Source organism: Dasypus novemcinctus, chromosome 2 (assembly GCF_030445035.2).
Source record: "Dasypus novemcinctus isolate mDasNov1 chromosome 2, mDasNov1.1.hap2, whole genome shotgun sequence".
In the NCBI taxonomy this organism is placed as follows: Eukaryota; Metazoa; Chordata; class Mammalia; order Cingulata; family Dasypodidae; genus Dasypus; species Dasypus novemcinctus.
Genome location: NC_080674.1, coordinates 34,373,983 through 34,393,456, shown reverse-complemented (window position 1 = coordinate 34,393,456; position 19,474 = coordinate 34,373,983). Strand labels below are relative to the sequence as shown.

At 38.0% G+C, this 19,474-nt stretch overlaps 1 protein-coding gene across 19 annotated transcripts in view; it reads left to right on the top strand.

Moving 5' to 3' along the window:
- Positions 1-19,095, top strand: part of DROSHA (drosha ribonuclease III) — a 140,783-nt gene extending 121,688 nt beyond the window's left edge. For all 19 annotated transcript variants that reach the window (XM_058307374.1, XM_058307386.1, XM_058307363.1 and 16 more), the window contains 6 exons: positions 9,036-9,177; positions 11,025-11,107; positions 11,198-11,301; positions 13,320-13,412; positions 14,162-14,208; positions 18,041-19,095. In XM_058307374.1, the coding sequence (XP_058163357.1) occupies positions 9,036-9,177; positions 11,025-11,107; positions 11,198-11,301; positions 13,320-13,412; positions 14,162-14,208; positions 18,041-18,171 (600 nt within the window). In that variant the 3' untranslated portion in view covers positions 18,172-19,095. The remainder of the gene's footprint in view (positions 1-9,035; positions 9,178-11,024; positions 11,108-11,197; positions 11,302-13,319; positions 13,413-14,161; positions 14,209-18,040) is intronic.
- Positions 19,096-19,474: the final 379 nt, after the last annotated feature.

Sequence of the window (19,474 nt, the reverse complement as noted above, 5' to 3'; positions counted from 1 at the left end):
TTTATGTGAGACAAAAATACTGGAATTATGGGGAATATGGCAATTTGTCGATATTATATTAATTTTTCAGTGGAATTTCTAAGCCCAACAAAGGATGGTCCTTTCATTCACTCACTCAACACATATTTATTGAGCAAGGTCTTATTGTGTACCAATATGCTATTATTAAGTACTGAGAAATCAGCAGTACTCGTATTTTAAATTTGATTTTAAACTAACAGTTTGATTAACATTTAAAAGTGTAACTACCTTTGGATGGGTAGAAAAGTGTTTTCTCTTTGAATTAATATTAAATTCTTCAGAAAATATGAATATTTACTATAAATGAACTAATTAGTGTCTAGTATATGACACTATATTAGGGAAAGAACAAATACTTATTTAGTATCCTCTCCCTTAAAAAATAGACTTCAGAGGTGTCAGTCTGTCTGGTTGGTCTGAAAACTGGCTGAAACACGTGGCTGAGCCAAATAGCTTGAAATTGATTAATTTAAAAGCCATCTAGAAGCTACCAATGAAAATGTGTGGTCTAGATACACACTTTACCCCCATATTCCCACAGAATTAACTGTGAACTATAGGATCTTGTGGAGGTGGAATATTATAGATAAACAAGTTTACTGCATCCCTGGGGCTCACTACCCCAGCTCTGCAACCTCTGCCCCACCTTCTTCCTTCCCAGTAGTTGAACCAGTAACTTAGAAAGGCAAGAGTCCTGCCCAAGGTCTAAATAAAGGTATGTCTAGGACTCTGCTAGAGACACCTTGGTCTCTGCTCTTTCCAAAAGCACTTCAGTGCCATAGTATAGTTTTATCCCAAATGTGTTTATCAGCCTTGCTATCTTACAATTAGAGAGATTTTGACTAGTTTATTAGAAAGATGTTAGCAAATAACAAAATTATAAGATGGTTTCATTGACTGTATCACAGAAAGCTTTGGTAGTAATCAACAGGACCAACAGACCTACTGACAAAACTAAGACAATCTGTCATAAGTTAAATAAAAATTTAAAAAGATGTTTATTTTCATCCTATGTTGACTCAGTCGGCTCCTCCCCTCCTTGAAACACTGTCTTTCCCTGACTTCTCTTGTGCTGCACCTTTCTGGTTTTCCTCTTCCCTCCATAGCCATTCTTTCTTAGGCTCCTTTGCAAACTTTAAAAATTTTACACAACTAATAAATATTCATGTATCTCAAAAGATCAATGCTAGGCTCTCTTTTCTTCTTCCTCATGTCTTCCCTAGGCAGCCTGCGTCCATGTGTATCATCGGTTTCACTCTCAACAGATGACCTACAAACTCATCTCTCCAGTCTCATCCCTTTCCTGAGGCCCGTTCCCAGATGCCTCAAGTATCTTGAGTTGATCATCTTTTGTCCATCTATCTCTAAGCTGCCAACCTCTCTCACCTGGAAGGCTGCAGTAATTACTACATAGCTGTCAAAATGTTACAGGGATTGACAAAGAGATGAGTTAAAAGTGATGATGTTTATTAAATTGCAAAGGATAGGAATACGTGGTTGCGTGGTGTGTCTCTTCAAAGCACAAGTCAGTGCAGCATGAGAGGAATGGGATCCCTGAATCCCCAGATTTCCCCTTGCTGAGTACTGCTGTTCAAAAGGCCCACCGTTGCCATTTCAGCCATATTTTTATATACTTCTGCAGTGGATAGTTTCCCAGGAAAAGTGTTTCAGTAGGCCTGCTAAAAGTCATTTTTGTAACTTTCTACCTTAGTCTTCCTGTACCATCCCTTACCCCCATTCTTTTCAAACCAGATCTCTGGTAACACTAGTCATGCATCTTCAGTCCCCTTTGTTGTTTGTCTTCATCTTCCAGCCTCTTTCCATTGGCATGCCCCAGTTCTTTGTCAGACCTCTGCTCTTCTCTCTTGACTTCCATGCTATACGTGATCTCATTCAATTGGGTTTCATGGTTTTGCATACTATCTTTACACAGCTTCCTAATTAATGTCTTCAGCCTGTACCTTTCTTCTGAACTCCAAGTTCATGTATCTCTGTTTTCTTGAAGCCCTTCTTGGATTTCTAATTGACATCTCAAGCCTAATGTGTCCAAAACAAAACTGATTTCAACCCTAAATCTGCTTCTGTGTTCTGCATATCAGTGAGGATCAGTCCATTCTTAGAGTTGTGTAGGCTAAAAACCTTGGAGTCATCCTTAACTCCTCTCTTTCATATTTTACCCCCCAACCATCAGCATATCCTATTGATTTTGCCTTAAGGTATATCCTGAATCTGACCACTTCTTACCAATTACCACTCTGGTCCAAGCCTCTGTTTCTCTCCCTTAAATTATAGTTAGAGACTTCCAACTGTTCCTCCCCTCTCCCAAGTCAACAGCTGGAGGAATCATTTTGAAAGGAAGTCAGATTACAACCTTCCTTTACACAGAACCTTCCAAAAGTTTCCCATCTCACCCAGAGTAAGACTATGTTGTTAGCCATCTACAAGACCCTGTTCCCTAGTTCCCTGCTTTTGCCTCTGACTTTGTCACCTGTACGCTTTGCAGTGGCCTCTTTGTGGGTCCTGTAGGAAACTAAGCAAGCCCTTGCCTTGGGACCCATGTGCTTGCTGTTTCATCTGGCTGTAGTATTCTCCCCTTGGTTATCAATATGGGAAAATTCCTCACCTCCTTCAGGCCTCTGTTCAAATGTCATCTTACCAACGAGGCCTTCTTTACCCCATCCTGCTTAAATAAGCAACCTCTTCTTCTTGCCTCTTCCCCAGCCTCTCTCTCCTTTTTCTCCTTCACACATACTGTGTATTTTACTTGTTTACTGTTTCCCTTCTCCCTCCAGAGTGTGAACACCATGAGGACAAGGGTATGTGTGTGCGTGTGTGTGTGTGTGTGTTTTCCTCATTCCTGGTTTCCTGGTTCCTGGAGAGTTCCTGGCATATCAGGGCTCAGCAAATATGTTTTGAATGAGTGATTATCATATCCCAGCTGCATACTCTTCAGTTGTTCTCTGGATAGTGACTGAAGATTTTTTCCAAGACCTTGGTGGTCTGGCTCTGCCCACCTGCCAGCCTCATACCTCACGTTCATCTCTGTACCTGCTGCTGCACCGGCCTGCCATGCCTTTCTCCCCACCTCCTCCTGCCATGGGCCTTATTACATGCTGTTCTTTTGCTTCCAGCCCTCACTTTCACCTGCCTGGCTATTTCCTACTCAGCCTCTAAACGGCAGTTCTGGCATGACTTTTGAATGCAGGGAAAACTTTCCCTGACAAACCCCTTGCCCCCAGTCAAAATTCCCTATTTCTTTCCTTAATGGCACTTATTTCAGTTTGCCTACCCTACTAGACATGAGCATGTTTTTGTTCATTACCATGTTCCACCTGGACCTGGCATATGATAGGCTGTCATACATATTTGGTAAATAAATAAAAGAATGAAACTTTACAGGTAGGTAAGCAGCATATTGTTTTATTGGTTAGGGGAGAAGCTGAAAATGTGTGGGGGTCTAAGGGTTAAACTTAATTTAAGAAATGTAGAGGACTACTTAATTGCAGTTGCATTTTTTTGTTGGGGAGGTTACAAGTTATGCATTATTGTGACGAAACATAAAGTCACACTGGGATGCTTTAGTTAGCTTTGAGACATTCCCTTGTACACTTGTTTTATAGGGAATAAGGACAATTTGAGCATATGAAATTGTAGTTTTAGTTTTAAGTACTGATGGGAACAACATGTTCTGTAAGTTGGGTTTTTGGAAATGGCCTGTTGGGAAGGAATGTTGTGTTTATGTAACTGTTCTAGGAAACCTGAATTTGAATTGAGATGTAGAGGGAAGTTCTGTTTCATAGATTGAAGATTTTGTTTCCTAGGGTTGTGCCCACCCAGTAGGTAAATAGTGAGAGCGTCTCAAAGAAGGGATTTACTTGGGCCAGAAAGTCTGGTCGTACTGGCAGGTTTTAAGCCATATGAGTTTTCTCTTCTTTGTCATTCTCTCTTAGTCTTTAATTATGGCTAAAATAGCAGCTAATCCCCAGGGCTACCTTACACTGTGGCCAGTGATGGTGCACACCAGCAAGACGGACTTGGGGAGATTTTTGTTTTTAGAAGAATGATTTGGAACAGTGAGAAGGGCAGCAAGGATAACAAATAAAAAGTTCGAGAACCCTGATCTACTCCCTCCCTGCTGCCTCCAGACAGCACTAAACATAAGCCATTCAGACAACAAGTGTCTTCCCTGAAGACCTTCTTGAGATGATAGATTCCATAGCCTTCTTTAGTAACCTGTTTCAGAATTTCTCCCTCACTAACATAATTTGGCTCTTCATACCTGACCCGAATTCTTCCCACCAGCATTTGTGTATCTTTTCTTTTATTATCATGGGAAATGGAGGCCATCGGGCTTCACCACTCTTGGTATAATAGGTCCGTGTGGCACATCACTGTTAGTTTTAATAAAGTCTTCTGCTTTCCCCCCTTGTCTTTATATTAAATGCTTCAAAATAATAAATTAGAGTCTACTTCTACACTAGATGGCTCCCTTTGGTAGCTCATGTCTCACAACTGTGGTTTCCTCTGTGTAATCTCTAAAGTGAAAAGAGAAGTTGAAGGAAAGATGCCCATATGTTTGATTGATTGTTTTAAACCTATCCATCTTTTCTCATTGAAATTTTAACTTTAAACTAATTATGAGACTGCTATGCTGAGATAATAGAAAACATCCTGGATCCTCAAAATCAGAATTTGTTTTTTGGGATGTTTATATTGGTCCTGACATTGCATCATCAATTCAATATCTTTTTCTAATTATAAATCAGAAGTAGTACAGCTGTTTTCACTTTTTCTGGTAATTTCAAATGAAACTTTTTCCTTATTTGGAAGTGTGTGGTTGATGGGGAGGGATGTTTAAGGAAAAAAAAAAGGTAGGTGTTATGGACAGGTAAACACTTGGTAAAATGAAGAGCTTTGAAGACAATGGGTGGACAGATAACCAGAAGATTTTTGTGTTGAAAACAAATCCAAAGGTATTTGATAACTTTCTCGTACCCTTTCCCCATGAATAAAGAGCAAACATATTTTGCCTAATAAAAATGCTTCTGCTGTTGGTACAATAGCAGCTAATATTTCTGGCATGTTTATTATGTGTCCGTCATTGTACTTAGATTGTATGTGCATTACCTCTAATTCTCACAATACTGCATTAAGTAGTTTCTACTTTCTCTGTTTTGTAGGTGAGGAAGCTAAGACTCAGAATGATGCAGTAACTTATTCAGGGTCACACAACTAGGAAATTCGTGGAGCTACTATATAAACACAGGCGGTTTGGCACCAAACCTTTTACTTTTTATAACTATATCAAACACAAGGTCGTGTTTGCAATGTAGTCTCATATCTATCTTAGGCTTAATTAGTTGCTTCATGATCATTTTCTAGATTTCTACTGAAAAATAAAGGGTGGATATTTCTTCAACCACAGGACTTTCTAACTTCATGTCCTGCCCCATTCAAGCCATCCACCAAAATGGTCTTCCTAAAATGAAAAGGTTACCTTGCTTCTGCCCCCATTTGAAATATTTTGGGATTCCTCATCCCCTGGAGAATGAAGTACAGACTCCTTTACCCAACCTACTTAGAGAGGCCTGTCATCCTTGCCAGTATCAGCTGTCTCTCACTGTACTCTAATTTCTCCTCCAGTGCCACCTGGCAGTCACCTTGCTGTGCCACAGCCCCTTGTTTTGCCATAGATGTTCTCTCTTCCTTACTCTTCTCTCATTCCCTGACTCAGGCTTTCTCAGTTTTGATTCTGCATTCATCAAAATCCACCTACATGGGAAGCAGATATGTGACTCAAGTGAGTAGTTTCCCATCTGCCGTATGGACAGTCCAGGGTTTGATTTCCAGGACCCCCTGGTGAAGACAAGCTGACCAACACACAGAGCTGAACTGAACAGAATGCTGGCCCGCATAGGAGTGCTGGCCCATGCAGCAAGTGGGTCCGAGTGGACAGCTGGCACAGCAAAATGATTCAACAAAGAGACATAGAGGATAGGCAATAAGAGATGCAATAGACCAGGGAGCTGAGGTAGCAAAAAAGAGTAAGCACCTCTCTATCACTCCAGAATGCCCCAGGATTGGTTCCCAGTGCCATCTAAAGAGAAAACAAGCAGACAGAGAAGAACACACAGCAAATGGACACAGAAAGCAGACAACCAGGCCAGGAGGGGCTGGTCGATAAATAAATAAATCTTTAAAAAAAAAATCCACCTACATGAATTTTTTAAAATGTGCATGTCTGAGTTATGTCTCCCAAAATTCTGATTCTTTAGTTCTTGCAAGAGACCTGGGCACCTGTGTCTCAGAAGCATCTCAGGATTCTGATTTCAGCCAGGCTGACCACCCACTGAGAGGTCTTCACCATTTGCTCAGTGTCAGCTCCTCCAGGAGTTATTTCTGAAAACTGGGGTGGAAAGGACCACCTAACTGTCTGCACCTGTGGTCCTGTGCTGTCACTGCAGCTACCACAGTACATTGCAACCAGTCTCTGCGAGCCTTCTTTAGGAGATTATCAGCTCCCAGAGAATCGCAAAGCTTATTGGTCAAGCTTGGGATCTTCTGCTGTCAGCCCAGAACCTGGCATATAATCAGCCTCAACAACTGTTTGTTACCCTGAGTTGCCATAACTTAAGATGGTTTTTTCTCTTGCTGGTCTCTCTTGATCTCCATTCTTTAGCAAACAGCATGATTCATTCCAAAGTAGAGTTCAACAAAAGTCAAGGAGGGAAATTGTCATTTAAAGAAGTGCCATTCGGTCTGTCTTGTTTAGGTAAAGAGCAAGGTCTTATCTCTTTTCAGCTCATCTTCTAAATTTAAACTGATGATAAAAGCATGGATGATTTATAGCTTCCTTCTCTCCCAATGACTTCTGGTTCAGGCTCTGATATTTTGGCAAGAATCTATAGATCTCACTTTCCAGCCACCCTACTGCTTTAAGACCTGCCTAGGCTTATCTTAAATAAAACTGGAAGCTCTTCTGTTTCCCTTCCACATTGCTTTCCTCCTTTGCTGTCAGACAGCATCACTGCACAATACTGAATGAGGAGTCCTGTCACTGGCAGGTGGTCACTGGGGCATGATAACTAGTTATTTATTATGGTTTGTGTGTGCTTATATGTGAATAGGCTTGTTGGTTCTCAGGCATCAACTCTCCAGATACGCAGCCTAAAAAGTTTTCTCCCCTCACCAAAAGCTTATATTCAGAGAGGACCCAGCTTGCTCAGCATAGTCATATTTACGAAATAGCCCTCCTGTTCCCCCATGACCTCAACGTTTGAGAGCTATGCGCTCTCCCAGCATTGAAATCCAAACTACAAAAGATATATCCCTTCCGGCTCAATTATTCCATCACTACAAGGTATTAGGCAGGTAGCTCTCTATTGGTTGAGTCTCCTATTAATGTTATATGCTAGGGTTTTTAAATTTTGAGCTTCTCTATAGATATTCATTTTAATGAATCGCTTAGTATATTGAAGGAAAGATGGAGGATGGAGTTAGTGGAAAACAGAAAACAGAGGAAGGGAGCAGAGACAAGCAAAGAGTAATGGCCTGAAATTCAATAGCAAGCATGGCTTATGAAGATCAAGTTGTATTTCTGTTTCATGAATCATTGTCAGACAAATTAAGAACGTATTGTTTCTTATTTATCTATTGTCAAGGATGCAATATCAGGCATTGAGAATAAATCTTGATATTCATAAGCTCACTTGACACTAGGGAGCCACAGCGCATAAAACTTGGATCTAATAAACAGAGTGCGATATGGAATAGCAGGGGTATAATACCAGCAAGACTTACAGCTGCTGCTTTCTGCTCCTTATCCCTGTTTTCAGGGGTGTTTCCTAGAAGGAAGGAATTTTTTAAATAAACCAAGAATTTGGTGAAAGAAAATCTGCTGTAAAAAAAAATTTCTTGTTTAAGGTGCATTATCTCCTCAAATCTTAGAGATTGGGGATAATTACAGTTCAGTTTTTGTTTCATTAGTTACTTCAGGGTCAGAGCATTATCGTATACATCTTTACATCCCTTTCCTTCCCTCCAGTCTTCCCCCTAACTTTTCCCGTAGTGAGTAGTTAATGAGTGTTAAATGGCTAAATCATGCTTGTTTTATGGGCACCTCTACAATGGATTGAGTGTGTAATTTTCATGCTGTGTTTAAAGTTAGCTACTTACGTAGTCTTAGAGGAAGGACTCTTACTGTCTGAAATTCCTAGTAGAAATTTTTGTTTTAAATTCCTGAAGTTGATATTTGAGGTGACATTTTAATTTGAATAAAAATAAAGGATCTCAGTATGAAAAACAGATTGGGACATATAGTGTACATCTTTCACTTGCTAAAAGCAAAAACTGTGAATAAATAAATCTTCTAAATAATATTTAATAAAATACACTTTCCCAAATCTATAATATCTAAATTAACATCATCAATGCCATGAGACTTGAAGCCTATTTTAGACTTTTAAGAATGTTTCTTTAAAACTAATCTTTAGTGACAGAAAGCAGATCTTTACCTGGTAGAAAGCGGGGAGGATTGATTGCAAAGGAGGAGAGGGAACTTGTCTGGGGTTAGAGAAACTCATTTGGTGTCAGAACTAATCTAACATTGCACTTAAAATGGGTACATTTTATTGTATGTAAATTATATTTTGATAGTTGATTTTTTTAAATGCTCCATTGAATAACATTAAGCTTAAAAAGCTTCGACCTTTAATCATAGTACAACACACACATATCCAGATCCCCCTCCTTGCTGCCATTGAATAAGTAAATGAACTATTTAAATGTCAGGCAAAATCCAGGATAATAGAACCAGATAAGTTATTGAGGAGAAGCTTAGATGTGTGAGTGAAGTGTGTCACTGTGGTCTGAAGGCGGTGGATGAGGAATTCAACCATCACTTACCTTGGTGTCCCTGTCAGTGAGACAGTCTCGGGCTGGTTGGGCCCCAAAAAAGAACATGAGAAACCAAAAGTGAAGTTGTTTCTAAATGTACTTCAATTCCTTTTGGCCAGTTGTTGCGAAGCTCTTTGGTGAATAACAGAACTCAAGCCAAGGTAGCAGAGGAGCTGGGCATGCAGGAGTACGCCATAACCAATGACAAAACCAAGAGGCCCGTGGCCCTTAGGACCAAGACCTTGGCCGACCTTTTGGAATGTGAGTCCTGCAAAGTACAGCTTTTATCTTCACCTGTGAACTCAACATTTAAATCAAATAGACAACACTTTCTTCTTCTTTTCATTATTATTTAGTTCTGACTAAAGAAACTACTTTTCTGTTTTCATTTTTATTACTACTTTTTTTCCAAAGCTTGTTTGAAGGAGAGTAATTTGGAATTAAGACAAGTGAATAATGAATTTTATATTCAATCATGTATTCAATGATAACCCCCCTCTTTCCATTCCTACCCTTCCATCTCACCCCCAGCCCTCAGATCCCTTTGTAGGAAACAGTAGGATCATGGTAATTATGAAGTATAGCTTTTTTTGTGTGTGTGACCCAGTAGCCTTCACATAGGAGCACAGAAGAAAGAAGTGTAATTTATTCATTAAATAAAAAATTATCCTCCATTGTTTCTAATGAGTTCCAAGCTCTAAGGGCAATTGTTGACATCTTTGTAGTTTCTGATTTGGTATGGTAGCATTATAAATAATTTTATTATAGCTAATAAAGGATTGTGCACATTTTATTGTTTCTGTTAGTACTTCAAAATAAGTGGGCTATTTACTAGGTTTTAGAACTCGTTTTTCTTTCTTTTTTTTTTAAAGATTTATTTTTATTTATTTAATTCCCCTCCCCTCCCCCGGTTGTCTGTTTTCTGTGTCTTTTTGCTGCGTCTTGTTTCTTTGTCCGCTTCTGTTGTCTGTCAGCGGCACGGGAAGTGTGGGCGGCGCCATTCCTGGGCAGGCTGCTCCGTCCTTCGCGCTGGGCCACTCTCCTTACGGGTGCACTCCTTGCGCGTGGGGCTCCCCTACGCGGGGGACACCCCTGTGTGGCACAGCACTCCTTGCACGCATCAGCTCTGCGCATGGGCCAGCTCCACAGGGGTCAAGGAGGCCCGGGGCTTGAACCGCGGACCTCCCATGTGGTAGACAGGATGCCCTAACCACTGGGCCAAAGTCTGTTTCCCTCGTTTTTCTTAATGTTAACAGTATTTTGGGTAAATTGGAATTCTGTACAAATATTAAGGTCTACCATGCAAAATCAGCTCATTTACATAGTGCGAAGGCAGTCAGACTAAGGAACTTAAAAGAACTTCTTTTTCAATTAGAGGCAATCTAAAGATTAAGATTACCAAAAAATTAAGTTGAGAGATCAATCTTACTGTCAGTTGTTTTTAGTTCAATGAAAGATACTTTTATTTCATCTTTTGAAAGTCTCACCATTTGTTTACTTGGTTTAAGGTACCTTTTAATGAACTTATCTTTGGGAGTCACCATTTATCAATATAATGTAGGATATATTGTTATATTATTATTAAGCCCAGAATAACGTTTTTCTCTGTATGAACAGATTGTGTAAATTGTCCCATTTCTGTTCATGAAATTTAACATACAACCTTTGTAAGTGGGTGATTTCCTGAAGATTGGCATTGAGAGGGCCAATCCCAAGGACATGCTCATTCTGATACCATATCTGATCTTCATGTTGAATTTGAGGCAACATGGTTATGTTCCCAGATGGCATTCTTTCCCTGCTATGCAGTAGCATTTTGTGTAGCATTTTAGCTAACTTTCATTTAGCCCTTACTATTGGCCAAATGCAATTTTGTCTTTGTACGCTATGAATTTGCATCTTACTCCTATATCTATGTTGCTGCTTCTAATATTGGTACTGAGTTGTCTTGTTTGAAGAAAGATGAAATGGTAATGCTGAAAAATGAAGAGGGCCTAGAAGTTGACTGCCTTATTAAGCTGCTTCTTAAAAGTCTAGGTCTTTTACTCTTTACTCTGGTAATTAGCAATGAATAGTGGTTTATTTTTAAATATTCTTTTTTTTTTCAGCATTTATTGCAGCGCTATACATTGATAAGGATTTGGAATATGTTCATACTTTTATGAATGTTTGTTTCTTTCCACGATTGAAAGTAAGCTCATATAAAATTTAATTAGTAGTATGCTTTCTTCTTGGTGATTCCAGAACCCATTACTAAATACTTTTTGGGGGCTTACTACAGGAGTTCATTTTGAATCAGGATTGGAATGACCCCAAATCTCAGCTTCAGCAGTGTTGCTTGACACTTAGAACAGAAGGAAAAGAGCCAGACATTCCTCTGTACAAGTAAGTGCCCACTGTCCACAGTCATCAAATCCAACCTTGCTTGGAGTTGATTCTCCATTTGACTTGAGGGAAAACCACTTGTCCTGGAGAAGTTGTGGCAAGAGCCCTTGACTGAAACCTCCTGATGGTCAGTGTGACTAAGTTTTTACATGCACTTTTTTGTTTGACTTCTTAGTCCTTGTAACTTAATACATCTAGGTTCGAAGATGCACATGTTTATATGTAACAATAGCTGGTTGTCTCTCTTCCCTCTCCTCTGAACATCAGCTGGCCTCTCTATTGCCTGGCAGATATACCATCTTCCACAGGTGGTCATTCTTAGAAGCAAGACTGTTGTTCACTGGTGCTGTATAATTCAAATATTTGGACTCTTTCTTCCCATAATTTGTATCTGCCATTACTTTTGAATATCTTGAGTGACACGTTTAGCCAGAAGTTACTAAAAAGGGTCACAGGTGATTGGTGGGTCATGACACCATATAATCACCAGTTTTGATGCAAACAGGAGGTATGACTCTGAGATAGAGTAATTATCTTGAGATTCATTCTTTGGTTCAAAAACTGGTTTCAAAGAGGAATTCCCAAATAGGATTATTCAAGTAGGTGGGCTGCCTCCCAAGGTATTGTCTAGATGTAATTTTAAATATATTTAAAAGTCTAGTTTTAAAAAGTCTACTGTTTTATCCCGTGTCTGTGCACACATGGTTGCAAACACACATTTGAGTGTTTGTGTGTTTCATATGGAATTAAAAACTCCCCTTTGAATGTTGTCAGATTTCAAAATGCTCAAGTAAAAATACAAGAGTGGTAGCGGGGAATTTTAAATTCTTTTTCATCTTTTTTTTTAATAGTCAAAACACTTTATAGATTTTTTTCCCTGAAAGGAAAACTAAGGAGGCCAAGAGACAGTTCAGTTACCTCTTAGCTATAAATTGTCCCAAGAAACTGTCACTGCTAAATAGTGGTTCCTTTATTTATTGAGGAAAAATCAAATGTTTGGGATAGTAGCACCTTAATAGGTACCTAATAAGCATAATGAATATTCAAACTGTATTATAAGAAAGACTCTACCTATTTCTTCATCAAAGTGATAAAGTTCAATAAATAAAGTGAGGATCACAAACTTCTCATAGCCCGGGTGTTACCATATTAAGTCCTACCTTAAACCATCCATGTACTTTCATCCCATGGAGTATATAAATACAAAGGAAATTATTCTCCTACCTTTTCATAAACCCCCAAAGGAAAGTACACAATGAGTTTGTTCATTTTTATCAAGATGATGGGTTGTTTTACATAGTTTCTGTTTTTTTCCCCAAGATTACTGTGTTCATTCCATTATCTTTGTTGGCTATTTTTAATTTCCCCTTTCCATGGAAGTTATCAGTATTACTGCATTTGAAATCTGCACTATGTCATTAAAATCCAGAGGACCTGGAGCTTTGTTTTTTTTATTGTGTTGTGTACTTGATATACCATACTTTTGAAATGATCTCAGATGTTTCAGGAACTAAATACATTTTTTGATCTTTTAGATAAGATACAGACATTAAAAAGAATCCATGATGGGGGTAAAACCATTTAGATGTGATTTAGATTTATTTCCTAGGTGTGATTAGTACTAAAAACAACAACAAAAAAAACCACAAACTGTTGACTTTTCACTGATAAAATGTTGTTAATTATGTGATGTTTGGAATATGTACAACTAGAAACTGTTTAAAAATAGTTTACACATTACTGGTAGCCTTCAGATATTATTCATGTTGCTTTGGGAAAAAAATATAAAAATCCAGTGCAGAATTTTTAAAAATGCCCTACTTTAAAAGTTCTCTCTATATATTTGTCAAATTAAGGAATGGAAAACTTGCTCCTTTACTTCTGCCATTGCCACCTTTCTTGTCATTTTTACCCTCCTGTGTAGGCAGCGAGTGCATGCTCTTTCTTGGTGTAACATATTAGCAGTAACAATTAAATAAGACTTTGCCATAATCAATGCTCTTGCTTCTCCCTTTCAGGACTCTGCAGACAGTGGGGCCATCCCATGCTAGAACCTACACTGTGGCTGTATATTTCAAGGGAGAAAGAATAGGCTGTGGGAAAGGGCCAAGGTATGACAAGAGAATGCTTCTGCTGTTTTTTGAATGAACATTCTTTGTGTCTGACAAGTCCCTGTGTGGAATTTCCAAACTCTGAGTCTGTCTTTTAAAATTTAAAGTGTAGACTTTTCAAAGTTAATTACAAAGTGAATCCTAAGGATTCATGTCCCCACCAGCCCTAACCGCACATTTGTGAATTGACCTTGGACACTGTGAATGCCATTGCATAATGGGCTTTAGCTATATTGAAAAAAACACATTACCTTGTGCATAGGTAAGATCTGTCCAGTTTTAGTTACCCAACAGAGTGAGCATTAGTGCAAACTGTTTATGCTAAGGTGTGTCCTGTCATGCATGATGTGATTTCTCATTGCTACTCACTTGAGCTTTGTGGAAATGATGTTAACTCTCCAGGTAAAAAGAATTATTTGTACTATCACCTTTCTTTGAACCCTCCAATCTGTATCTTAAGCTGAGAAGAAACATAGATCACCTAGAACTTCATACCTAATATAAATGGAAGGCATTTGATTGTAGTACTAAAAGTGTGGAACAAAAACCTAAACATGCTTTGTGCAAATAAATGACAGTTCTGCCTGCTCTTGTGTATATTCCTCGCTCTGCAATTTAATAAATGACAATAGGAGAAATCAGATAAAACCTTATGGACCAAACCTGAAAATCATCATGAATAATTTGTAGCCATATTTGTGTTTTTGAAAAAGAGCCTTCAAGTCTACCTTAATTTTATTTTTTAACAGTATTCAGCAAGCAGAAATGGGAGCAGCAATGGATGCACTTGAAAAATGTAAGCCTATCTCTTTTTCTATAATTATATGTTCATAATGTAATTTGTGTTTTATGGAAAGAAAATGGGAAAATAAAAAAATGGTAAGTATTGATAAAATGTGATCTTGTTTTCTTCATAATTGTTCTCTGTACTGAGTGTAGCGTAATGTGAGATATGCATATAATGAATTTATGATTTTTAAAAAAGTGTTCCTGAATGCCTTCTGATTTTCTTTTTTTTTGCATGGAATCCTACTCTCAGTCCAGGTAACTCATGAGAACAACCTACTGCGTTTCCTTTTATAGTTTTCTCTATACTTCTAAAATCTCATACAGATATAAAAGTATACATGCAAAAGTGTTTTCTTTTTGGCCATAGTTTTATTAAAATGGGGTGATATTTTCATATTTAAACAGTTTAGATTTACAGAAAAATCATTCTGGAAGTACAGAGTTTCCATATATGCGCGCGCTCCCCCCCCCCGCACACACATTTTTCCCTTTTATAAAGCATTTTCCATTAATATGGTACCATTGGTATAATTGATAAAATAATATTATTATAATTATATTATTAACTATAGTCCATGGTTTTTACATTAGGGCTCACTCTGTGTGTTATACAGTCAGTTCGTTCTTTATGACTGTGATATTTCACGCCATGGATGTGCCTTATTTTATTCAGCTTTTTAGAAAATCATTGATAGGATAGTGTGCTTGTTTATTTTAATTACTGTAGACAATAAATGTGAATATATTGGTGCTTTTAGTTCTATGGGATAGATCGCCAAGAATGGAATAGCTGGGTTGAAGAAAAAGTACATAATTGACCATGTATGAAACTGCATAGTCTTTTGTAAATTAAAGGTTTAAATGCAAAGAAGTTTTCTCTGAGGTATATTGTACTGCATAGCAGAACCTGGGAGCAAAACATGATAGTACAATTTTATTACACTTCAAGTACTCAGACTAACTGAGGTGGGGAGAGCAAGTTGTGGAACTAAAAAGAGAAGAGGCACAGGATTCTCAGCCAGGGAGAGATTCCAGGAAGGGCAAGAGGGCCAAGAGCTCAAGTGCAAATGAGCAGCCAGCATGTTCCTGCTAGTGCTGCCAGGATGCAGTGTCTGTGGAATCTTCACTTACTGTTTTAAATGGACTCCACTGGAAACTTTTTCCTTTTCATTGTATGTAAATACACAATCACATACTAAATAAAAGTGAGGTTCCACTTTTAAAATTGTTAAATTTTATCTTTGGATTGTTTTGTTTGTTTGTTTTCTACTCTAAAACAGTACTGGAGAGTTGGCATTTTCTGAGACGGACCTCCATATACATTCTGGTAGGAGTGAATTAGTTTAAACTGTTGGAAAGCAATTTGGTAGTATGTATCAGGTCCTGAAAGAAATTTATACCATTTGATTCAGAAATTCCATTTCTAGGACTCAAACCTAAGAAATAATTAGATATAGAGGCTAACGTTGACTTACCATAATAATCATGATAATACAATTTTACAGTAGGAAAAAAAAAGTTTAAACTTTCGGCATGTTTAACAGGACATTTTCACAAAAACTATAGTTTATCTCAGGAGTTGGTGACCTTTCTGGAAAGAGCCAGATAGTATTTTAGGTTTTGTGGGCCATAACGTCTCTGTCACAGTTACTCGTCTCTGCCGTTGTAGCTGCAGGTATAAGTAATAGTAAGTGAATGGGTGTGTCTGTGTTCCAATAAAACTTTATTTGCAAAAACAAGTAGAGGGTGGGATTTGGTCTGTGAGCAATAATTAACCAATCCTTACTATACCCAAATGTTGTACTATTTTGCAGCTATTGAAGTAAAGTTTTTGAAGACTAATAATATGGGAAAATGCTTATGCTGCAATAAATGAAAAAAGTATGCCCACAAATACATGCATATGCTGTACTCCCAATGGGGTGGGTAAGGGGCTGATTTTAAGTGTTTGTATGCATTTTTAATATATATAAATTTATATTGCATATGTTTGTGTAGTATAACTTTGCTTCATAAGAAAAGGCTATAAGGATATATATATATATTTTTTTAATTTATTATTTATTTCTCTCCTCTTCCCCACCCCCCACTTGTCTGCTCTGTCCATTCGCTGTGTATTCTTCTGGGTCCACTTGTATTCTTGTCAGCGGCACTGTGTCTCTCTTTGTTGCGTCATCTTGCTGCGTCATCTCTCCATGTGTGCGGCGCCACCCTGGGCAGGCTACACTTTTTTCATGCTGGGCGGCTCTCCTTACGGGCGCACTCCTTGCACGTGGGGCTCCCCTATGTGGGGGGCACCCCTGAGTGGCACGGCACTTCTTGCACACAACAGCACTGTGCTGGGCCAGCTCACCACATGGGTCAGGAGGCCCTGGGTTTGAACCCTGGACCTCCCAGGTGGTAGGCAGATGCTCTTATCTGTTGAGCCAAATCCGCTTCCTAAGGATATAAAGTTTATCAATGTTTAAATCTGAGTGGGGGGATTTCTTTTTTTTAGCTCAGATTCAATTTTACAGTAAAATTTACTAAGGAAGTAGAGTTCATTATTCAGAAACTTGCTTTGCAATTCAAACTTTTTTTGGATTTCTCTGATTTTTTTAAAAATTGCTGCTAAATTGCAAGTATCATTTTCCTCTTTTGTTTAAAATCAGTCACTGATTCTCAGATACACAATGTCTTTACTGGTTCACTGCCTGCCTTCCGGGTGCTTTTCCTACTACCCCACTTTTCCAACCTGGCATGAAGATGGAACACTATATAAATAGAAGAACAAAAAGAGTTTAGGCATATGCTATATATGGACATGTATTTCTGTTATGCTTCAGCATTACAAAAACAATGCTTTGTTTTCTCCAAATGTGTCCTGCTCTCCCACATCTCTGATTTTTCATATTTCTAGGTGAATCCTACCTCTTCTAAATAACAGTCCTTTACCTGATTAGGCAGAACATTCTTTTTCTGTATTACCAGATACCTTGAGTGGCCCTCCTTCATGTCTGCATCCCTTTGATTCCTGGGACGTAAATATTTGTTGAATAATATGTAAGATGACTATTGCTTGTCTGTACTTGGATTCTTACTCCATTCCTTTGCTAAAGTTATATCCACAAATGACAGCCAAATTGTAAAATTTCTAAATCTTAATCTAAGATTTCCGTTGTATCAGCACTACTGCATAGGGTCTAATATCAAACTAAGTATAGCTTAAACTGTACCCCCAAGTGACATGTTCCTTTAACCAAATAAAAGTGCTCTATTGCATTGTGGATGTAGCTTTGGTAGGAAAAATAGAATTAATTATGAGAAGGAATGACTTAGATGTGGCCTTCTTTTGTCCATCTGATCTTTTTTTGCTTTTCTTCTTCAGAAACTTTAATTCTTGGTAAATAATGGTGTGATAATATGATAATTTGAAGTTTTTGGTTTGAACTTTTCAAAAATATGCACCTACATTTTACTATATCCTTTGATCTCCCTGAAAATCACTTGTTGCTAGGAGAATGGTGTTGAAGTACCTGGATGGAAACATTCCATAACCACATGCCTGTATTTTAACATTTTTGTGTGTTCTGATGCTGTTTATTTGATAGATACTATCAAAATCTAGAATCAGGAGTGCCAATCCAGAATGTCCAGTGTGCTTCTGAATGATGAAAGAATAAGAAAAGAAAATGAGCAGTTTTTTTCCTCTTACTGTGTCCAAAATAGAACTGTGTACATTTAATGTGAATATATGTTAGTTTATGAATAATGTTTGTATGTGTATATGTTTAATTTGCATCATTCTCTGCATTAGTGGCTATCCTTTATTAAATATAAAATATATCTCTCTGTGTCAGATAACTTTCCCCAGATGGCCCATCAGAAGCGGTTCATTGAACGGAAATACAGACAAGAGTTAAAAGAAATGAGGTGGGAAAGAGAGCATCAAGAGAGAGAGCCAGATGAGACTGAAGACATAAAGAAGTAAAGGAGGGCATGAAAATGGTGGCGTGTTTACTTAGTAACTGTGACTGTTACCCAATGAGACCTAGCCTAGTTTTCCTACAGACAATGAATGAAGTGTGCCCATTGAAATAAAACACAAGTCAAAAAGCCATTGTTGTTTTACTGATCTAATATTCTGTTTTTAGCTGGATGGTCATTATTACAAAGCATTTGATTTCTCATCCTTTTAATGGAAAACTTCACTTTGGAGAATGTGCATAGTCCCTTATTTTGCTCTTTAAATAGCATTCAAGAAGTATATTCTTTATGGAACAAGTCCAGTTTTTTCATCTCTATCTCAGAATGTGGCCCCAGTTTTTCAGCTGACAAGTAAAAATTCTTTTTACCAGATATTTTGACTACACTGTATTAAGTAACTATACTTTTTGAACTCTAAGGATTATTAACTAGATTTTTCAGCTTTCATCCAGATTTTTATCATGTATCAGCTACAAATACTGAACTTACCTCTCTCTAAGCAGTGAGTCTTTTGTAGAAGGAATCCCTTTAAAGTTTAACTGGTTTACAGGAGGGGGGAAAACTGAGATGAGTCACACGTATTCTTTGAATCCTTAAAATTGGGGAGAAAATATGATTCTAAGCCACTTCACACTTTAAATTAGGTGCTTTCACTCTGGGGTCAGTGGGCCCTTGAAGGAGTTTCTAGTTGGGCTTCAGGGAAGACTCACAACCTCCTGAAATTGTATTTAATTTTGCGTGTGATTTTGGGTTTGGAGAGGGTGTAAGGAGCAGGAAGAAGAGAGTTCATCGCTTTCATCAGCTTCTCAAAGTGGTTCCTGCGCTAAAGGGCTAACCTTACATTAAAAGACATTTTTAAGAAAAATGTTATTTTAGCCTGAACATCACTGGTTTCTTATTAATAAAGGCAAAACTTTTTTTAAAAAAATGTGTTTCATTCATTATTTCAACAAATATATCGTGAATACCTACTGTCCTCTAGGTTCTGGGGATGCAGCAGTGAACAAAACAAAAATCGCTGCCCTCAGGGAGCTTGTGTGTAGTACAGGAATACACTTAATAGACAAGTAATATGGCATGGCATGTGCCATGTAGAACATGGCAAGAAATAGAGCAAAGAGATGAAATGGTGCAGATTTCAAGAGGGTCGTCAGGGAGATCTCACGAAAAGGAAAGCAGTTGGGTTAAGACTGGGAGGAGAAGGAGCAAGCTGTTCTGCTATCTAGAGATTGTTTCTTATGTATCTATCTATCAAATGTTGTGTATGTATTTTATTAGGAGAAAGAAACAAATGTTACTTAGAAAAT